Source organism: Oryctolagus cuniculus, chromosome 1 (genome assembly GCF_964237555.1).
Source record: "Oryctolagus cuniculus chromosome 1, mOryCun1.1, whole genome shotgun sequence".
Lineage (NCBI taxonomy): Eukaryota > Metazoa > Chordata > Mammalia > Lagomorpha > Leporidae > Oryctolagus > Oryctolagus cuniculus.
The window spans coordinates 9150472-9172883 of NC_091432.1; the positions used below are offsets into that span (position 1 = coordinate 9150472).

The 22412-nt window shown below is 48.3% G+C and overlaps 1 protein-coding gene across 2 annotated transcripts in view; it reads right to left on the minus strand.

Moving 5' to 3' along the window:
* ASRGL1 (asparaginase and isoaspartyl peptidase 1) overlaps nucleotides 1–14055 on the minus strand; it is a 28150-nt gene extending 14095 nt beyond the window's left edge. Inside the window, exons 1-4 of one of the 2 annotated variants that reach the window (XM_008274392.4) lie at nucleotides 13786–14055; nucleotides 13149–13349; nucleotides 1488–1630; nucleotides 399–556 (exon numbers count right to left, since the gene is read on the minus strand). In XM_008274392.4, coding sequence (XP_008272614.1) covers nucleotides 399–556; nucleotides 1488–1630; nucleotides 13149–13338 — 491 coding nt within the window. In that variant the 5' untranslated portion in view covers nucleotides 13339–13349; nucleotides 13786–14055. Of the gene's footprint in view, nucleotides 1–398; nucleotides 557–1487; nucleotides 1631–13148; nucleotides 13350–13666 lie in introns of both variants that reach the window. The other variant, XM_002721046.5, reaches the window with a different exon arrangement.
* Nucleotides 14056–22412: the final 8357 nt, after the last annotated feature.

Below are 22412 nucleotides of genomic sequence, written 5' to 3' on the forward strand. Positions count from 1 at the left end.
AGATCAAGAGGCTCTTAGCGGGGATTCTGAAATCTGTAACACAGAAAGCCGTCATTTAGAACACATAACCTGACTTCTTCAGAGTTGTGCTGACTTCTCTGCACCGTGGAAGAGTGCTTCGGCAGGTTCATTACGTACCCCTGACCGCACAGGACCTGTTCAGTCAATTTCAGAAGCGTCCCTAACATTGATGCACTGATGCTAATCACTCTTCATGTCAGAGAAGGAACTGGAACCTAGTTTAAGCTACTACTCGCAGCAATAAGAAGTGAGATTAAATTTAACAATCAAAAGAGCCGTTCATCTTCATCCATCATTTAAGGAATGTGCAAAACCAGGTGTCTGCCCGACTCACACCCTTGCACAGGCCTGGCAACGTGAGCACACGCGAGACTTACTTCTGACAGTCTGGTTTCTGGGCAGCTTTCTCATGCTTCTCCTTTTCCAGGCGTTTCTTGTTCCTCTCTGTGACCAGCTTTTCTCCAGGAATCTCTGGAATCCCCATCTCTGCTGCAAACTGGGCTGCACCTTGGTCAGTCAGAAAGCAATGCGGTGTCTGAGCAGAGAGAAGAGGACAAGTGTTTATGGTGTGTTGAGAAATTTTGAATCTTTTCAATGTTCCATCTGTGTGGGTGCAGAGACTCAAAGATGCAATTTCCCTTCATTTTCTGAATGCGGAAAAGAGCCTGGCTCTCTGAGTTTTTGCATTTTCAGAAAAACCCCTCCAAACTGATTTTTTTATTACTTTGGGGATATAAGTTACATACAACCTTAAATGTGGAAATTTGATTCATTTATCATTTTGTTTATTTTTAAAAAATGTATTTATTTGAAAAGTAGTGTTAAAGAGAGACACAGAGAGAGGACAGACAGACACTGGGGGCTGGGCCAGATTGAAGCTAGGGGCCAAGACCCCATCCAGGTCTGCCACGTGAAAGGGGGCTGAAGAAAGTACATGCATGTTCTGGGGCCGGTGTGGTGGCACACTAGGCTAATCCTCCGCCTGCGGCGTTGGCATCCCCTATGGGCGCCGGGTTCTAGTCCCAGTTGCTCCTCTTCCAGTCCAGCTCCCTGCTGTGGCCCGGGAAGGCAGTGGAGGATGGCCCAAGTGCTTGGGTGCCTGCACCCGCATGGGAGACCAGGAAAGAAGCTCCTGGCTCCTGGCTTCAGATCAGCGTAGCTCCAGCTGTGGCGGCCATTTGGGGAGTGAACCAACAGAAGGAAGACCTTTGTCTCTCTCTCTCACCGTCTGTAACTCTACCTGTCAAATAAATAAATAAATAAAAAAGAAAGTACATGCATGTTCAAGCGATTCCTAGTTAGGCTGCTTTGTTAACAGCCATAACCTTGGCTGATTTGAGAAGCTCAGGTAACGCTGTTTCTGTTCCTGTTTGCAGTTTTAGGACAGCAGTGATCTCCCGTCAGCCCCCTTTATGGCTGGAGGACAGTAACCATCCCTCAGAGGAGAATGCTGTCATCACAGATACCTTTTCCATAACGAGCCGTGCAAGTTTAACGGGATTTGCTATGCAGCGGACTGCAGACACTGCTCCCGTGGACAGGTCTTTTCCATCCATGATACTAGCATCCATTTCAACTTCACCATTTACGTTCAAGACAGACCCATGACCTGAAACCAAGAAGTTGAAAAGTAAGAATTACACATTTAAGAATGGCTTTTAATTCATTCTGCATTCCATTACCAGAGGATTGTTTAAAATTTATTTTTGAACTGGGGAAGAGAAGGGGAGGGCGGGAGGAGCCAGGAGCCTAGAACACCACCTGTGTTTCTTACACGGATGGCAGGGGCCCGAGCACTTGGGCCATCTCGTACTGCTTCCCCAGGCACATCAGCAGGGAGCTGGACTGGAAGCAGAACAGCAGGCACTTGAACAAGTGCTCAGATATGGGAGGTCGCAGGCAGTGGCTTAACCCCCACTGCACCACAATGCCAGCCCTAGAGATTTTTTGAAACTGATAATTTAAGCAAGATAAGTTTCTTTTTTCTTTCTTAATCTTTTTCTTTTTTTTTCTTTTTTTTTTTTTTTAATTTGAGAGGCAAAAAGAGACACACAGAATGAGATAGTGAGAGAGAGAGGGAGCACGTTCCCATCCACTGGTTTACTCCGCAAATTCTCGCAATGGCAGGATTGGGTTGAGTTGAAACCGGGAGCTGCAAACTGTACCCAGGTCTCCCACATGAGTGGCAGGGATCCAGCTACTTGAGCCAACACTGTTGCCTCCCAGGGTCTGCATTAGCAGGAAGCTGGAACTGAGAGCAGAGCCAGGAAACGAATCCAGGCACTCTGATGCTGGAGTCCTAACCAGCATCTTCACCATCAGGCCAAATGCCTGCCCCAAGATTAGGTTCTGAAAATTAATTTTACTAATTATAAAGGCACTGCAAGCTGTCTTTTGGGTAGAGAATTGGATGCTTTACTATTAAGGGGAGTTAAAATCCATTTGCTTGGCTAATGTGGAAGCAGGAGACTGAGAAAGTCAAACTTGAGAACTTGGGTTATGGCAATGCTAATTTCCTTAGTTAAATCTAATATTAAGCCTGTATTATCTGCAAAAGTACTGTAATACTGTCCATTAACCTAGCGGATACACTACTATTTGCCAAATGCATGTTAATAAAAAGGAAGCAAGTGCAACAGAACTATTTTTACACAAAATGTATGACATTAGAAGGTACCAGAAGGAGAACTAGAAAATTTGTAGGTCACAGCAAGTTATGTGGGAAAATATGCCACAAAAAGACTCTCCCCAGCCAGTGCGGAGCAAGCAGTGATTACTTACCACAGTGAGGGGGAGTTAGAGAAAAGGTCTTGAATTCACACAGAATTAGAGAATTAGTGTGATGTTAAAAAAAACTGTGTGGACTTGTGGCCAAAAAAGGCACAGGAACAGACTTCCTGCCTTAAACTGGTGGACACAAAAGGTGGACACAGCACCAAACAGTGATCATTCGGATGTCACTCAGCCATATCCAGGCCGTGCAGGATGGTGGCCCCTGAGAGAGGCGCCACGAGGAGTGCCCCATAGAGCCTCAGCTTTCTGCCTAGAGTGGGTTCCGGTCCCCACACAAAGCTGGACTCTGTGGGGCAGAGCACTTGAGAGGAGGCTGCCGGGAGAGAGAGCCAGCAAACAAGTGAGGGCTCCCCGCTCTGCAGAGGAGCCCGATCCTTCAGCTGAGTGCTGGCTGTACAACAAGGGAAGGGTGGAGTGGTAAAACCTCAAAGGACACCCGGTACTGGGTGTGGCACCCAAAGTATCCTGTATCAGCAGGGGGAAAGTCAGGCTACAGCAGGCCCCCCTGGTCCCAGCTAACAAACCTTAGGGGCAAATCTCAAATAGCTCAGACTGCTTCTCAAGTAATCCTTCAAGATTACTGAGACAGCCAGAGCCTGTCGAGATAAAAGTCATAATGTCTGGTCTCCAATAAGAAATCACCAGACACACAAAGAAACAGGGAACTATGACCTGGAATGAGGAGGAAAAAAAAAAAAACAAACCAATAGTAACAGACTTGGAAATGATACAAATGACACTTGGTAGACAAGGATGTAACACAGGTTTATAGTTATGTTTCACATGTACTAGGTTCTGGAGGAAAATATAAAAGGACCCAAGCAGAACCAGAGATTGAAGAAGATATATATATATACTGGATGGTGTTAACATCAGATTAGACACAGCAGCAGAAAATACTAATGAACTTCAGACACGTGATTAAAAACCACAAAATAAAAACAACAACAACAAAGAACAAAGAACAGAATCATTGAGCTCAGGGAAAACTTCAAGCAGGTTAATATATGTATAACTGGAGTCCCCAGAATGAGAGGTGAGCTAAAGGGACAAAAAATTAAAAATGGATATATTTTTTCAAATTTCATGAAAACTAAACTCACAGATCTGAGAAGCTTAATAAACTCTAAAACAACCAAAATATGATGAACACTACTAAAGCCAGGTGCATCAGGATCAAACAGTTCACTGCTAATGAGAAGCAGAAAATCATAAAAGCATCCAGAGGTAAAGACATGTTAGGTGGAGAAGAAAAAAAAAATGATTATAGACTTCTTGCCAGGAACAATGCAAGCCAGAAGACACTGCAACAGTTTCTTTTTAAAAAATATTATCTATCTATCTATCTATCTATCTTCATGTTATTTAAAAAGCAGAGGCAGAGAGAGAAGGAGGGAAGGAGGCAGCAAGGCAGGGAGAGAGACTTTCTACTTACTATTTCACTTTCCGCAAATGTGCAAAACCTGGGGCTGGACCAGGCTGAAAGCCAGAAGCCCTCCCACATGGGTAACAGGGGTCCAAGTACTTGAGTCATCACCTGCTGCTTGCCAGTATGCATTAGCAGGACACTGGATTGGAAGTGGAGGTGGGACTTGAACCCAGGCAATCTGATTTGGGATGTAGGTGTTTCAAGCAGTGTCTTAACTGCTGAGCCAAACTCCCACAATGGAGCAATATCTTTAGAGCATTGCAAGAATTATATAACCCGGGGCTGGCACTGTGGCATAGCGGGTAAAGCCACTGCCTGCAGCACCAGCATCCCATAGGGGCATTGGTTTGAGTACCAGCTGCTCTGATCCAGCTCCCTGCTATTGCACCTGGGAATACAGTAGAAGATGGCCCAAGTTCTTGGGCCCTTGCACCCATGTGGGAGACCTGAAAGAAGCTCCTGGCTCCTGGCGTCAGATCAGCTCAGCTGGGGCTGTTGTGGCCATTTGGGGAGTTAACCAGTGGATGGAAGACCTCTCTCTCTCTCCCTCTCTCTTCGTAATTCTGCCTTTCAAATAAAACAAATGAATCTTTTTTTAAAAAAATAATTCTATACACAAAGTGTCTTTCAAAAAGACTTTTTCAGATATACAAAAGCAAAAAAAAAATCATCTATAGGAGATGTGCAATATAAGAAACGTTAAAGAAAATCCTTCAGGCAGGAGGGAAATAATATCATAACAGGATCTGCACAGAGGAATGGGGGACACTGGAAATGGCAAACAGGAGGACAAACACAAACACTTTCCCCCTTGCTTCACAGTATGTTTAAAATAGAATCATTTGACACAAAAATTTCAACAATGTAGAAGTGAAATATGTAACAGCACAAAGGCTTGGAGAGGGGGAAAAAAGGTATGCTGTTATAAGGTTCTTACACCATCTTGAAGTGATGTTACTGTATAACTCAAAGGTAGACCGTGATGGTGGGAGGTACATGCCATAAACTCTAAGACAACTGATTAAAAAAAAAAAATGACTAGCTCCCAAGCCAACAAAGGAGATACAATGGCATCATGTTATTCCAAAGAAGGGAGTGAAAGAAAAAGAGGAAAAAAGGACCACAGGCTAGATGGGGCAAATGGGAAGCAAACAGCCAGATGACAGGTTTATACCCCAGTGTATCAACAACCACCTTAGATGGAGATGGTCTAAACACCCCAGCTCTGAAAAGTATTCCAAGAAATAATGGCTGAAAACTCCCCATATTTGGCAAAAGGCATACATCTACAAATTCAAGAAGCAGAACAAACTCTAAAAACGGAAGGAAGCACAAAGAAATCCACACTAACAACTGGGAAATAAGGACACAGAATCCTGAACGCTCCAGGAGATAAACACCATCTCTGACGAGGGTGGGTAGCTTATCAGCAACATTTTCTCAAGTGCTGAAAGAAAAGAGCTACCAATCAGTATTCTATTTCCAGCAAAAACATCCTTTAGGAAGGAAGAAGAAATCAAGTGGTAAGCACCTTTTCAGATGCTGATGAGCTGGCTGAGGGCTCAGGCTCAGGGACAGGGGAACCGACCACACGGGCCCCACCAGGACTCTGCCTACTGGGAGGCCAAGAGGCTGAGGGTTGAGTGGATAAACAACGGCAGAGACTTGGGTCCCAGTGAGGAGGCTTCCATAAAAACCCTCAGGGATGGGCTTTGGATGCTGAATATGTGGGGCTCCAGGAGGGTGGTTCGCCCACACATCTCTTCACCTGTATCCTTTATCCTATTTATTAATACACCAGAGTGGTAAATCTAAGTGTTACTCTGAGTTCTGTCATCTGCTCTAGCACATTAATTGAACTTGAGAAGGGAGTCATGGTGACCTTCAATTTGTAGCCAAGTCAGGCAGAAGTTGTGGGTGACCTACTCCTTTAAAAAAAAATTATTTGCATTTTATTTTAAAGGGAGGGAAAGAGGGAGACATAGAGAAAATATATATCTTCCATCTGCTGGTTTACTCCCTAAATGTCTGCAACAGTCAGGGATGGGCCGGGCTGAATCCAGGAGCCTGGAACCCAACTGGGGCATCCCACATGGGTAACAGGAACCCAAACACTTGGGCCATCACCTGCTGCCTCGCTGGGTGCACAGCAGTAGGATGCCGTATTGAAAGCGGAATAGCCAGGACTGAACCAGGCACTCAGATGTGGGATGCGGGTGCCCCAGGCAGTGAATTCATAGCTGTGCCACACATCTGCCCTGATCTACTCCTCTGATTGGTATCTAAAGTCGGGGGGCTCAGCCCTCCACCTGGGGGATCTTACTGAACGCCCAGGCAGGCAGTGTCAGATGGAAGTGATCTCTTCCTGTGTGCCTTTTCGTCTGCATGTGTTCTTATATTCCTTATAATAGATGGGTAAATGTGTTTCTCTTGAGTGACACGAGCTGTCACAAGTTTTCAAGCCTGATTTGGCTAGGACAGAAGGGTGAGCAACCTGGAGGTCCACTGCTTTCGATCGGTGTTTGACAGCGAGCATGAGGCTATGGTCTGCATTAACTGTAGACCGCGTCATGACTGAACTGCAGGACATGCTACAGTTGGCGTCTTGACAGCCGGGGAACTGGCTGGTCTGGGAAAAACTCCTACATATTGTGAAACCTGAAGTACTTTATGAGGGTATAGAACATAAACAATTTATTTGTTCCTGAATACCTTTCCAATAATTAGTGTTTGGATAATTATGGAAAAAACTGACCTTGAAATACACCTTGTGCTGTATACAAAAACATACTCAAATTGGAGCAGAGACCTAAAAATTCTAGAGAGAGCATGAGAGAAAATGTCTGTAATCCTGGTTTAGGCAAATACTTTTTATAAGATGACATGAAAAGCCTGGCTCACTAACAACAATAGAAAATCATCCTGCTCTTTGAAAGACATCGTGAACACAAAGAAAAGACAAGCCACAGACTGGAAGAAAATATCTGCAGATCACATTAGATGCTAAGACATCTATCCAGAATACACAGAAAGTACTCTGAAAACTCGGTAACAACGAGGAAAATGAAAAATCAACAAAAGGCTCAGATAGAAACTTCTCCAAATAAGAAATCCAATTGGCCTGTAAACACACAAAAAGCTGTTGAACATCATTTGCCGCTGAGGGAAATGCAAATTCATACTACATGGAGATGCTGCCGTACAACTGTTAGACTGGCTCAAACAAGAAATACCAATACCCACTGCTAGTGAAGATGTGGACTCACTGGAACTCGCATATGGTGCCGGGGGAATGGAAACTACGGCAGTTCCTAAGAACATTAAACACACACTTGTCACACGACCCAGCAATCCCATGTCTAGGTATTTACCAAAGAGAAACAGAAACTTATGTGCACACAAAAACCTGTATGCAAAGTGTTTTTATTTGTAATGGCCCCAAATGGAACATGTCAGCTGGTAAATGGCTACACAAACTCTGGAATATTACTCAACAAGAAAAGAGGGATAGCATTCTCATGTGTTATGTTAAATGAGGAATCCAGATTCAAAAGGCTACGTGTTACATAATTCGAGCCGTGACATCCTGGAAAAGGTGACACTACCACAGGGACACAAAACTGCTTAGTTGTTGCCAGGATCTGGGGGTGGATGGAGGTGTAGACTTAAAGGGATGTGGGACAGTATTGGAACTGTTATGATTTTATCTGGTCTGTGGTGGCTACATCACTCTACGAGAGTACTTCAAAAACTTTGTGGAAAATGGAATTAATACATATGTTTATTCTGGCACAAAAATTTTTGGAATCTATACATAGTTTTCTCATAATACAGTTTCCATGAACTTTTTGAAGACCCTTGTATAGGTTTGTCATGGTCATGGAGCCGTACATGGAAAAGGGTTTTTCAGTTTATGCAAATTATATTAAAATGAAATATCTGCTAAAATTGTGTGGCTTTAGGCCTGTAGATTCTAAGCCTGGTTATACCTCAGAATCACTGAGGAATCTTCAAAACAGAGAAATGGGGGCCAGTGCTGTGGCGTAGCGGGTAAAGTCGCCGCCTGCATTGCAGGCATCCATTACGGGTGCCAGTTTGAGTCCCGGCTGCTCCACTTCCGATCCAGTTCTCTGCTATGGCCTGGGAAAGCAGTGGAAGATGGCCCAAGTCCTTGGGCCCCTGAACCCGTGTGGGAGACCTGGAGGAAGCTCCTGGCTCCTGGCTTTGGATCGGCACAGCTCCGGCCATTGCGGCCAACTGGGGAGTGAACCAGTGGATGGAAGACCTCTCTCTCTCTGCCTTTCCTTCTCTCTGTGTAACTCTGACTTTCAAATAAATAAATAAATCTTTAAAAAAAAAAACAAAAACAGAGAAATGAAAAACAATTCCTAGATACCAACTCAGGTTTTTACCTTATAGATGTTATAGTATAAGGAATCTAGATAGGTCGGCGCCGCGGCTCACTAGCCTAATCCTCTGCTTGTGGCGCCAGCACCCCGGGTTCTAGTCCTGGTTGGGGCACCAGATTCTGTCTGGGTTGCTCCTCTTCCAGTCCAGCTCTCTGCTGTGGCCCGGGAAGGCAGTGGAGGATGGCCCAAGTGCTTGGGCCCTGCACCCGTGTGGGAGACCAGGAGAAGCACCTGGCTCCTGGCTTTGGATCAACGCAGTGTGCTGGCCGCAGAGGCCATTGGAGGGTGAACCAATGGAAAAGGAAGACCTTTCTCTCTGTCTCTCTCTCTCACTGTCCACTCTGCCTGTCCAAAAAAAAAAAAAAAAAAAAAGAAAAAAGAAAAAAAAAAGGAGTCCAGAGAGAACGCAGATAAATGAAAAAATAAAAAATAAAAAACCGAAAACAAACACCCTGTTATCTCAAGGACTCTGGCAGCTTATAAAACTGAATTGCAGAGAGAATAATTATCTGAAGTGCTGTGCAAATAGTGCTCAAGTCTAGTGAAGGCAAAGTGTCATTCTCTGGCTGCCAACCCAATGAAGTCTTTAAAGAGTATTTCTAGCATTCAAACCTAAAAGTTTATTTTTTACAGTGTTGGTATCTAATTAGTAAGTTCCTTTTTAGTAAACTAAGTATGATGGAACCAAGTTTAAACATAAAGTGAAATCCAGATTGGAATATGAATGGAATGTGGATGTTTCCACAAACACACAGAGAGGCCGCGTCATGAATGCTAACGACTGGCAAAGTACTCAGTAACTGCTGGGAATCGGCTTTTTAAAGAGGTTCCCACATAGCAGCTGCTGGGAATACTGTTTGCTTGTACTGACCTTGGCTGGGAAAAGCAAATGGAAAACTCAGTCGCCACAGACAGTATGCTTTCCTCCCTTATAGCTTATTTATTTTTAAAGATGCATTTATTTATTTGAGAGGCAGAGCTACAGACAGAGAGGTAGAGACAGAGAGAAAGGAAGTCTTTCATCCGCTGGGTCACTCCCCAGGTGACCACAACAGCCGGAGATGGGCTGATCTGAAACTAGGAGCCAGGAGCCTCTTTTGGTCTCCTGCATGGGTACTGTGGGGAAATTAGGCACAGGAGGCAATTCAAAGATAGTGGATGAAGGGAAATTAGGCACACGTGGCAATTCAAAGATGGCGCCCAAAGGAAGTAAGGTGGGTGGTGCCCAAAGCTGTTTACCACCAAAGCTGATTGGCCACGCAGCATCAGGGGAGGTAACAACTGATGATGAGTGTACAGACATATGGCTGGTCCTGTAAAAAGTCACCCTGTAAAATGACCTTTTAAGTAATTGGTTGGTCCTTAAGCCCTGCCCCAGTAATCATGTGGTCTTGTGCTTTAAAAGGCTTTGCCATGTGCCAATAAACGGAGTTCTTGCTTGCTTGACTAGACTCCCCGCTGCGTCTGATTGTCTCCGGGATCGGGAGGCTGGGGAACAGGCGAGTGGCGCACTTACCTTTCTTCGGACCCAGTCCATCCTCGTTCGGGTGGGCTAAGACCCAGCAGGTACAGGGGCCCAAGCACTTGGACCTTCTTCTAATGCTTTTCCAGGCCATTGGCAAGGAGCTGGATCTGAAGTGGAGCAGATGGGACTTGAACCAGCACCCAAATGGGATGCCAGAGCTGCAGGTGGAGGCTTCACCTCCTATGCCACAGTGCCCACCCCTTATTTTTTATTTGAAAGGCAGAGAAACAAAGACAGACAGAGACTGTCCATCTGATGACTCACTACCCAAATTTCTGCCGAAAGCCAGGGCTGGGCCAAGTCAAAGCCAGGAAGAAGGAACTGAGTCTGGGTCTCCGCGTGGGTGATGTGAGTCATATCTGCTGCTTCCTAGGGGGTGCATGAGCAGGAAGCTGGACAGGAGGGAGAGCAGGGACTTGGACCCAGGGAATCTGATACAGGATGCAGGCGTCGCAAGCAGTGTCTGAGTGCTGCACCCAACGCTTGTCCCTCCCCTAAATCTTCCATTTCCTTCTTTTCAGCCTTACTCTTTGCTCCCTCGATGTGCTGAATGGCAGACATCTGGGAAACCACGGAGGAGACACACAGAGGAAGGCCTCTGAGTATGGAGGAAAGAAATGAGAGCAGGATGCTCCAGCTCTCTAATCTGCACCTCCCTGATTCTGCAGATGACAGAGCCTGACTGTGGGAGACCACAGTGACTGGCTTCACGCAGGGTCCCTGCAAATGCACAGGGGGTTGTCAGCTAAGGTCCCGACTGCTTGAGGCTTAACACGTCTCCCGTGGAGTGCTGGTGGATCCCCCAATGGCTCAACACCCACAAAATGCACTGCTAGGCCTCAGTCTATAGCCAGGCAGACTCAGGACAAGTTCCCAAGTGTTAAAGAGTACCCAGCGGAGTCAAAAAACCTGAAGAAATACTCAGGAACTATTTGTCATCAATGGCTTGGGCTTTCCAGAAATTCTTCTCTCGCACCAATGTTGCATGGGAGGTGTCATACCAAGAAGTATTTTAATTCCCAGGTCTCAGGCTTTCTATTTTAAAAAGGAAATGAGGGGGCTGGTGCTGTGGCGTAGTGGGTAAAGCTGTCACCTCCAGTGCCAGCATCCCATATGGGTGCTGGTTCCCGTCCTGGCTGCTCCACTTCTGATCCAGCTCTCTGCTATGGCCTGCGAAAGCAGTAGAAGATGGCTCAAGTCCTTGGGCCCCTGCACCCGTGTGGGAGACTCAGAGGAAGCTCCTGGCTTCTCTTCCGACTGGCACAGCTCTGGCTGTTGTGGTCATTTGGGGAGTGAACCAGTGGATGAAAGAACTTTCTATTTGCTCTCCTTCTCTCTCTGTATAACTCTTTCAAATAAGTAAATCGTAAAAAAAAAAAAAAAAAAAAGGAAATGAGTATCTTTCAGCAAATTACTTATCCTCTGATCCTCTGTGCCTTACTTTTCTCATCTGAGAAATGAACCAAACATTTATAACTCACAGGAAAAGTAAATGAATCACTCATGTTTCTTAGACCGTTGTCTGGTACATAGCAGACACTAGCATTAGCTATGACAATTATTAATTCTCAAAAAGGGTGAATTTTGTGAAAAACACCATAACCAGAAGAATATGGTCTGTATGACTTCATTTATGTGGAATTCTAGAAAGTGCAAATGAATCTGCAGTGACAGGAGCAGAAGGGTGGGTGCCAGGAGCTGAGAGCTAAATACGGGTGTGTGGGGGGGTGGAGATTAACTGCAGAGTGGCAAGAGAGAACCTGTGCGTGTTCCTTCACACTCAGTCCGTGACAACTGTCACAGATATGTGGCCCCCCCCCCATCATTTCTCTGGCAGACGCTAAGTGTGGGTCTCCTGTAATTGAGGTCAGTTCTCGCACCATCTACCTAGGAGGCACAAGTTGGCTCAGTCCCAAGAGATGGCCCTCCTCCCTCACTCCAGATGCCAATCAAAAGGAGTAGGTCACCCACACTTTCTGCCCATCTTGTTTAGAAATACAAGGTTACCACAACCTCCCTTTTGGGTTTGATACATTTGCTGGTTTGTTACAAAAATAAAGGACAGGATAAAGAATACACTTGAATTGTCAGGAGGAAGAAACACACAGGCAAAGACTGGAAGGGCACTGGGAGTAGAGCTCCTTCCTGCCCTGTGGACTTGGGCTGTGCTATCCTCCCGAACCCCGCAGCTCTGTGATTTTCTATGGGCACCTCATCACACAGGCTCAACCCCGGGCTCTCTCTTCCTCCTGGAGGTTGGGGCATGGGTGCCAAGAGCCCACCAAGAGTCCCCTCATTAGGACAAAAGTTCTCGTATCACCCAGGCAACTCTGAGAGGTGAGGAACTGGGATCAAAGACCAAACAGGAGAACCAAAGATCCTCCTAGCACAACCATTCAGAAAAGACAAAAGTTTCAGGAGCTCTGTGCCTGGAACCTGGGACAGGGACCAAGAAAAATACACATGGAAGTGCTTCAGCAAATCCATGGAAAACAGAATTAAAGATAAGCTTATCTTGAAATCCATGCAGACAAGTTGTCTTCCAAAAGTTCATGAAAAAACATGTTACGAAAAAAATCTACGCATGGATTTCTTCCTCTATCACAGGATCACAGGGGAGCGCAAGAGAGGTCTTAAATCTCGAAGACACAGGTGGTTACAACAGGCCTACCCTTTTTGCAAAAACTTAACAGGGATGTGGTTTATAGCTTGGACAGCAGCCTGCTCCCAGTCTCCCTGCCAAAACAGATGTATGGGGATGTGAATTCTAGGAGGTAGGTTAAATAAGGAGTGAACTTATGGATTTAAAATCTTTTACAGCAACTTGGTCAACAGGCAGGAAAAGTACAATGAAATACCGCTTCTCTTCCCCCTTAAGCCCGCAAAGCTGACTGGCTCCATTCAGCACTCGGCACCCCGGGGAGGGTCCATGCGTTCCGGGTAGGGGGAGCGAGCCCGGCCCGGGCACTACCTGCGTTGAACTCGGGGTCGTCCTCCAGGACAGCCACGGCTTCTTCCACCGCGTCCACGGCGCTGCCGCCCGCCTTGAGCACTGCGTAGCCCTCGCTGGCCGCCTTGACGATCCCCTGGCGCACTCGCTCTTTCCGCTCCTTGGAGATGTTGCCGGCGCCGCCGCCGTGGACCACGACCACGGGGTTCATGGCCACGGAGCCTGGACGTCGGCAAGAACAACGCGTCACTCCCAGAGGGTCAGGCGATCTTCGCGGGCCGGAGACTCCCGGGGAAAACGCCCAAGGCCCCGGCGCAGGGGCGTCTCGGCTGGGACCCTGCCCCCCAAAGCCCAGGGCGCGCCCCCGGGGGCACCCGCCGGCCCGGCGATGGTGGGGGCGCTCCGGGACTCTGCTCAGCCTCCCGGGGTCACCGCAGCGACCCCCGTGCTACACCCGGTGCCCCCAGGGCAGGTTTCCCGCTCGGGCTCCCGCCAAGGGTCCCGGGCGGCTCAAGGGCAGGACCCCGGCGGCACCCCACCTCGGGGTCTCAAGCCCCTTGTCCCGAAAGGGATGGAGAAGCGAGTGTTTCCCCCTTCTCTTCGGTCGCCATCCCTGTCCCCTCCGTCCGGCGGCTGCTCGGCAGGGTCGCCGACTTACCTAGGGCTCTGCCGGAGGCGCACGCCGCGGCCGCAGGCTGGGCCGAGCGCCCGCGCAGCCTCCGTGCAGCCGGCGCTGCGAAACCGCTGCCGGGCAAACCGCTCGCCGCGCAACGGCTCCGCGCCTGCGCTCGAGGGCGGGCCCGCCGGGTCGCGGCGAATCTCTGGGTCTGAGGCCGGGTCGGGTCTCACACCTCGGGAGGGCTCTGTACCGCCCGCTTCTTAAGTGCAGGCCAGGAGAGTGCAGCTCTCGAGAGCTTCCTGGTGGCACGGAGGGGACCTGGCGTCTGCGGTTGGTGGTGTGCGCCAAGGTTGTGTAATCGCAGCCTGGGAATCATTGCAATCCCTTCTTTGCCCAAGAGGTGGCAGGCTGGTGTATTATTAAATCTTTTTTAGAAAGATTGATTTATTTGAGAGGCAGAATTAGAGAGAGAGAGGAGAGACAGATCTTAAATCAGTTGGTTCAGTCCGCAAATGGCTGTAGGGACTAACTGCGGCTGGGCCAGGCAGGGGCCAGGAATGACTTCTGGGTCTCTGACATAGGTGGCAGGGGCCCAAGCACTTGGGCCATTTTCTGCTGCTTTCCCAGGCACATTAGCAGGGGGCTGGATCGGAAGTGGAGCAGCTGGGATTCGAACCAGAGCCCTTATGGGATGCTGGCACTGCAGGCTGTGGCTTCACCCGCCATGCCACAGTGCCGGCCCCTAAGCTGGAATCTTTTAACAGTCTCTTCCCTTAACCTTCTGAATGCCCATATGGATGTCCGTGCTGCAAGCTGGGGTTAACAGCTGAACCACCGCACAGGCCCCCACTAAACTGAATTTTTAAAAATATTTATTTATTTGAAAGTCAAAGTTAAACAGAAGAAGGAGAGGCAGAGAGAGAGAGAGATAGAGAGAGAGTTCTTCCATCTGCTGGTTCACTCCCCAACCGGCCACAGCAGCTGGAGCTGCACCGATCTGAAGCCAGGAGCCAGGAGCTTCTTCTGGACCTCCCATGAGGGTGCAGGGGCCCAAGAACTTGGGCCATCTTCTACTGCTTTCCCAGGCCATAGGAGAGAGCTGGATCGGAAGTGGAGCAGCTGGGATTCAAACCAGTGCCCATTTGGGATGCTGGCACTGCAGGCTGTAGCTTCACCTGCCATGCCACAGCACTGGCCCCTAAACTGGAATCTTTTAACAGTCTCTTCCCTTAATATTCTGAACATAAACTGTAAAAATGTCCATAATTGTTCTGGATCTCTCTCTAGGGTGCCCTGAGTCTGTAAGCCCCCAACTGATTCCCCTCAGCCCCCAAACTAGTTGGAGGAATTGCTGAGGGACCCTCTGTTTGCCCGACGGGTGACAAGCCAATTAGTGACACTGGGATGGTGGAAGAAAGTAGTTTATTTTCCAAAATCTTTAAAAAAAAACACGGAGTTTATTTTCTGTGCGTGGAGCAAGGAGTCGGGCAGCCATCTCTCAGTTCCCAACTCCTGGCGAGGTTAAGAACAGTGAATTTTTTTAAAATTTTTTATTATTTTTATTTATTTATTTATTTATTTTTGACAGAGTGGACAGTGAGAGAGAGAGAGAGAGAGGAGAGAGAGAAAGGTCTTCCTTTGCCGTTGGTTCCAATGGCCGCTGCGGCTGGTGCACCGCGCTGATCCGATGGCAGGAGCCAGGTGCTTATCCTGGTCTCCCATGGGGTGCAGGGCCCAAGCACTTGGGCCATCCTCCACTGCACTCCTGGGCCACAGCAGAGAGCTGGCCTGGAAGAGGGGCAACCGGGACAGAATCCGGCGCCCCAACCGGGACTAGAACCCAGTGTGCCAGCGCCGCTAGGTGGAGGATTAGCAAGAACAGTGAATCTTATAAGGTGAGGTCTGAGCAGCGTGAGATCAGCTTGTGTGCAGGCTGGCTGCTCTACAGCGCTGTGGTCTCCCTTGGATTTGTTCCGCTTGTTCCGCTGAAGACGCTCTGATGGCCAAGTGGGCTTCCGTCTGTGGCAGGTGTCCAGGTGGATTGGTTATCACTTTGTTTCGTCAGGGGTTGCAGTTTGTGCAAAGCATCTCCAAATCCAGCCGAGTCGTAGAATGTTGGCCACAGGTGATCGAGGTCTGAGTCTTATAACCTGGAGTCCTTCAGGGCCAGCCTGACTCTTGTACTGCTCCCTTAATTTAGTGAGTCAATCTTTAGAAAGGAGTTGACCTATGATCACCACCGTGAAGATACAGGCAGTGCACGTGAAGGGAGGGAGAGGGGCCTGATCTGTGTCAAAGGCGTTAGGGCTGGGAGCTCAGTTTCAGTGTCAAATATCTACATTCTGTTTGCTGACAGGTGCCACCCCTCCACTCCCACAAGCACTTAAGATAATGACGATGGGCCGGCGCCGCGGCTCAATAGGCTAATCCTCCGCCTAGCAGTGCCGGCACACTGGGTTCTAGTCCCGGTCGGCGCGCCGGATTCTGTCCCGGTTACCACTCTTCCAGGCCAGCTCTCTGCTGTGGCCGAGGAGTGCAGTGGAGGATGGCCCAAGTGCTTGGGCCCTGCACCCCATGGGAGACCAGGAGAAGCACCTGGCTCTTGCCTTCGGATTAGCGCGGTGCGCCGGTCGCAGCACGCCAGCCGTGGTGGTCATTGGAGGGTGAACCAATGGCAAAAAGGAAGACCTTTCTCTCTGTCTCTCTCTCTCACTATCCACTCTGTCTGTCAAAAAAAAAAAAAAAAGTTTAAGATAATGACGATGCAGAGGCTGACTGCACAAAGGGACCCAGACCTTGCAGAAAAATAGAACTCTGAGCCACCAACCATTACAGCAACCAGCCCAGGAACTGGCTCCAAACATTTACAATTTTTTCAGTAGGAACCAGTTTCCCAGGGCAGGCACAGTGGCATAACAGGTAAAGCTGCCACCTGAAGTGCCAGCATTCCATATGGGTGCTGGTCCATGTCCTGGCTGCTCTTCTGCTGATCCAGCTCTCTGCTATGGCCTGGGAAAGCAGTAGAAGATGGCCCAAGTCTTCCACGTGGGAAGACCTGGAGGAAACTCCTGGCTCCTCTCTTCTGATCGCACAGCTCAAGCTGTTGTGGTCATTTGGAGAGTGAACCAGCGGATGGAAACCTCTCTCTCTATCTCTCTCTCCTCTCTGTAACTCTGCCTTCCAAATAAATATTAAAAAAAAAAACAGTTTCCCTAATTTTTATCCTTTCTTCCAAGTTAGGGCCAACCAGAGAAAGCCAAACCTGTTCCCCTACCCAATTACATAGGATAAGCTTCCCTGTTCCAATAGCCTCTGATCAGGGCATGCCTGTGTCTTCCTTCCTTTATTTATTTATTTATTTTGACAGATTGGACAGTGAGAGAGAGAGAGACAGAGAAAGGTCTTCCTTTTCCATTCGTTCACCCCTCAATGGCCACTGTGGCTGGTGCGCTGCGGCTGGCGCACTGCCCTGATCCGAAGCCAGGAGCCAGATGCTTCTCCTGGTCTCCCATGCGGGTGCAGGGCCCAAGGACTTGGGCCATCCTCCACTGCATTCCCGGGCCACAGCAGATAGCTGGACTGGAAGAGGAGCAACCGGGACAGAATCTGGTACCCCGACTGGGACTAGAACCCGGAGTGCTGGCACCGCAGGTGGAGGATTAGCTTATTGAGCCGCGGCGCCGACCCCCCCCCCCCGCCTTTTTTAAAGTGAAATTAACACTTTAAGATGAAATGACTTTTTTTAAAAAAAAAAAAACATTTATTTATTTATTTGAAAGGCAGAGTTACAGAGAGACAGAGGGACAGACAGAGAGAGTGAGAGGTCTTCCATCCACTGGTTCACTCCCCAGATGGCAGCAATGGCCAGAACTATGCCGTCTGAAGCCAGGAGCCAGGAGCGTCCTCTGGGTCTCCCACATGGGTGCTGGGGCCCAAGGACTTGGCCCATCTTCTACTGCTTTCCCAGGTCACAGCAGAGAGCTGGCTTGGAAGTGGAGCAGCCGAGACTCGAACCAGTGCCCATATGGGATGCTGGCACTGCAGGCAGTGGCTTTACCTGCTATGCCACAATGCCGGCCCCATTCCTTTTTTTTTTTTTTAAGATTTATTTATTTATTTGAAAGTCAGAGTTACACAGAGAAGGAGAGGGAGAGGGAGGGGGGGAGGGAGAGGGAGAGGGAGAGGGAGAGGGAGAGGGGGAGAGAGAGAGAGAGAGAGAGAGAAAGTCTTCTATCCACTGGTCACTCCTCAGTTAGCCGCAGTGGCTGGAGCTGCCCCAATCTGAGGACAGGAGCAAAGAGCTGGATCGGAAGTGGAGCAGCCGAGACTTGAACCAGTGCCCATGTGGGATATCAGCACTGCAGGCGGCAGCTTTACCCGCTGTGCCACAGCATCAGCCCCAACTCTTCCTTTTTTTCCACTGCAAAGCCTACCACTCCCCTGCCTGCCTTTGAGTCTCTGCTGACTGTGGCTGACTCCTTTGCAATAGCAAGCTCTGAATAGATAGCCTCTGCGTTTTCTCAGTTGCGTGGGCTGCATTCATTTCTGCATGCCTAAATACACTTTCTACTTGAGGGAAGGACTTGCACAAAAGGTACCTTTAAAGGAGAGGCTGGACTTCTTTAGCTCTGGAAATCACGTCATGAGGCCAAGCTTTGATGCTGGCCTCTGTTGTCTGCCCAGCACCTGCCCCATGCAGTAGCCCAGTGGTATGCACTTCTTTTTGGCTCATGTCAACCAATCTCACCCTTGCTCTTCCATCAAGGAATGCAGTGAGAATGTGAGTGCCTGAGAGTGACTTTGCCTATAGGATGATGTTGCAACTTTTTAATTTATAGGAAAAGCTTTTATTCCAATCTTTGAGAGTACTTGATAGCTCCAAACATTTTATTTAGTTATGGGAGTGGGAGTGGGAAGGGGAGGGGGAGGTGGAGGTGGAAGGGGAGGGCTCTCATTTGCTGGATTACTCCACAAATGTCCTCAACAGCTAGGCAGGGTCACGTTGAAGCCAGGAACTGACTCAATCTGGGTATCTTACTTGAGCAGCAGGAGCCCAACCGCTTGAGCCACCAGGGTCTGCACTAGCAGGAAGCTGGAGTTGGGAGAGGAGCTGAGACGTGAACCCAGGCACTCCAGCGTGGGATGCAGCTGTCTAACTGCTAGCCCTGCCCCTTTTTTTCTTTTGGGGATTACTTTGACACAGCTGAGAAGAGTCCCACTGCCTTGTGTATGTGTTTCCTTTACAGTGGTTCTGACTTCTCCTCTAAATAACTCCTAATGGGGGCGGGCTCTGTGGCATAGCAGGTAAGGCAGCTGCCTGAAGTGTCGGCATCCCGTATGGGCACCAGTTTGAGTCCCGGCTGCTCCACTTCTGATACATTTTCTGCTATGGCCTGGGAAATCAGCAGAAGATGGCCCAAATGCCTGGGCCCCTGCACCCACGTGGGAGACTCGAAAGAAGCTCCTGGCTCCTGGCTTTGGATCACTGCAACTTTGGCTGTTGTGGCTATTTAGGGAGTGAACCAGTGGATGGAAGACCTCTTTCTGTCTCTCCCTCTGTCTGTGACTCTACTTCTCAAATAAATAAGTAAATAAAATCTTTAAAAAAAAGAAAGAAAAGAGAAGCTCCAAACAGTAGGATGGGAGGGGCTGGTAGAGAGAGACCAAGCTGCTGAGGTCTGCCAGCCTCGAGGTGTTTGTGTGTCCACACGTTATCTCCAAGGTACAAAGGTGGTGGTGACACATTAGTTACCGTGAAGATCGGGCAGGCTTCGCGGAGCCCTCGCTGGCTTGTTTTTATCTAAGCCTGGATCTTGTCATGGAAACCTAGCTCTTGTCATCGGTGATAAGTATTTGTTAGAACGAGCTTCCACCCTGTTCTGCCGAGCGTGTACGTGCTGGAAGGCGCTGCAGTTTGGACGTGCCGGCCAGGAGCTGTGGGAGGGCGTCAGTCTGGCCTGCTTCTAGTCCCGAGCACCCTCGCAGAGGACTGTATCTACATTTACTCTTTGAATCCCTGCAGCAACCTTACAAGGTGAGATCAGCTTTTATCACCAGTTTACAGATACTTGGCTTTCTGTTTCCATTCTCTACTGAAATTGTCCTCACAGAGGCACTAATATCCTTCATGTCACCAAGTGGAGTGAAATTTCTCTGGAGGCCTTGTCTTATTGGACACCTCTGCATCCTTTAATCCCAAGGAACTTTCCCTTGTTATTTTTGCCCTGTTCCCATCTTTTCAGAATTCTGTCTGCCTGGATTCTCTTCTCTCTGTCTCGTCTGGCTGCTGCTTCTTGCTTTCTTCACATATTTGTTTTCTTCAGCCATAATTGAAGATAATCCTCTGAGTTCTGTCTTTCGCCCTCTTCTTTATTCTTTCCAGATTCTCTTTAGGGCAATTTGATCTCCATCCAGGACACCACCCACCTTTCATAAGACAAAAAGTCTCAAATTTATGTTGCTAGCTTCTCTCTCCTGAGCCCCAGGCTCCAACTCCAACATGTCCAGGCACCTGCCCTGGACATGTCCACATGTTGGGTCCGTTGTCACCTGAATCTCAGTGTGCCTGAAACTGACCTCATTTATGTCTCCCTTATCTGTTCTGACTTCTCTCCTCCTGTCTTATCTTCCTTAATGGACAGCACATCATTTACCTAGTCCTCTAAACTGGAAACCTCAGTCACCCGTGGGTTCCTCACCCTAAACCCCATCACCACTGGCATCGTTTTAATTTAAGCTTGTATATGGACTGCTGCCTAGAAAGTGTTTCCATCCCATCTTAAAAAAAGATTTATTTTTCTTATTTGAAAACCAGAGTGACACACAGAAAAGGAGAGACAGGGAGATATCTTCAATCTCCTGGTTCACTGGCCCAAATGCCTGCAGCAGTCTGGGCTGAGTCAGTCCAAAATCAGGAGCCTAGAACTCCATCTAGGTCTCCCACATGGGTACAGGGGCCAAAGGACTTGGACCATCATGTGCTGCCTTCCCAGGTACACTTGCAGGGGGCTGGATCAGAAGCAGAGCAGCTAGGGCTTGAACTGTTGCTCTGAAGTGGGATGCTGGCATCTCAGGTGTGCAGCTTAACCTGCTGTGCCACTATACTGGCCCTCACTTCCCTTTTTGATGGCCACAGATCCTTAATTCATACCCACAGGCATGGGCACACAAACCAGGGTTGGCTAACCATGGTATTCCATTTATTTGCCAATGGTAATTGGTTCAAGCGATGGCTATGTGGCTAAGCAGGGCCAGTTATATAACTTCTCTAGCATGGATGTTTGGTCATGAGAAGAAAGAAATTTTGTTTACTATTGTTGATAAGCAGGGAGGCTGTGATCTTGGGACTGTTACCTTTCCCACCCAGTGGAGATGGTGTTGGAGGATGAAACTGTATAATAATGAATTAACTTTGGCCAAATAAAGACCAATCTTTTCTTTTGGCTCCTGGGAAGTGACCGTTAAACCCTTGGAAGGTTCTGCTTGGTAGGTGTTACTGTTTACCTGGGGCCTTGGGCCATGGCATGTGGTCTGACACTATTGATTGTAAGAAGAGGAGAATTTGGAATAAGAAATAAAACACTGGGGCCAGCGCTGTGGCACAGCAGGTTGATCCTCTGCCTGTGGTGCCGGCATCCCATATAGGTACTGGTTCTAGTCCTAACTGCTCCTCTTCCCACCCAGCTCTCTCCTATGACCTGGGAAAACAGTAGAAGATGGCCCAAGTCCTTGGGCTCCTGCACCCACATGGGAGACCCAGAAGAAGCTCCTGGCTTGTGGCTTTTGACCGGCCCAGCTCCAGCCATTGAAGCCTTTTGGGTAATGAACCAGTGATGGAAGACGTTTCTCTCTGTCTCTCCCTCTTACTGTCTGTAACTCTACCTCTGAAATAAATAAGATCTTAAAAAAAAGAAGTAAAGCAACACATGCAGGCAGGGAATGGAGTGAGGCATCTGCAAGGCAAGAAGACTGAGGATTTCCAGGAGCTGCCAGAGCTAAGGAGAAACAAGGAAGGGTCCTCCCCTAGAGACATGAGAGAGACTAGCCCCTGGATACCTTGCTCAGACTTGTGGCTCTAGAACTCTGAAGGAATGTATTTCTGTATTTTTAAGCTGCCTGGTGTATAGTCCTTTGTAGTAGAAGTTCTCTCTTTCACTGGGTTCTGGAGCCTCAGGATCCTAAGTGATTCCTTGCCAATGCAAAGCCTGTCTCTGGCAGATGTGCCTGGGGTGCCCAGGCCTGTTTAGGTGGTCCCTTTCTGCTCATCAGTCACAGTGTCCTCCTTTACTTCCCTCAGAAGCTCACGTGTCCCGAAGCTTCGAATCAGGAGAAGAAATAAGCACGTGGCATTGTCCGGAGTCGACCAAGTCCTTTCTAAGTGTTGGCTTTTCTGAGATACTACAGAGTCGGGTCCAGAAGATCTCCACAACGAGAAGTATCCTGCTGACAACCTGGTTAAGGTAGCTCCACATCTGGCAATTGTTATCCATGGAATTTTCTCCAGAAAGGTATGATGGTTCTCTCAACACAGGAATAGTTTACACAGAAGACATTCCAGAAATATCTTCCTGCTGCTTCTCCACATAGTTGTGTTTTTGTGTCATGAAAAATTGTGGCTTATCTGCAGCCATCTTGAACCACAGCCTACTGTTTGTCACTAGAGTGTG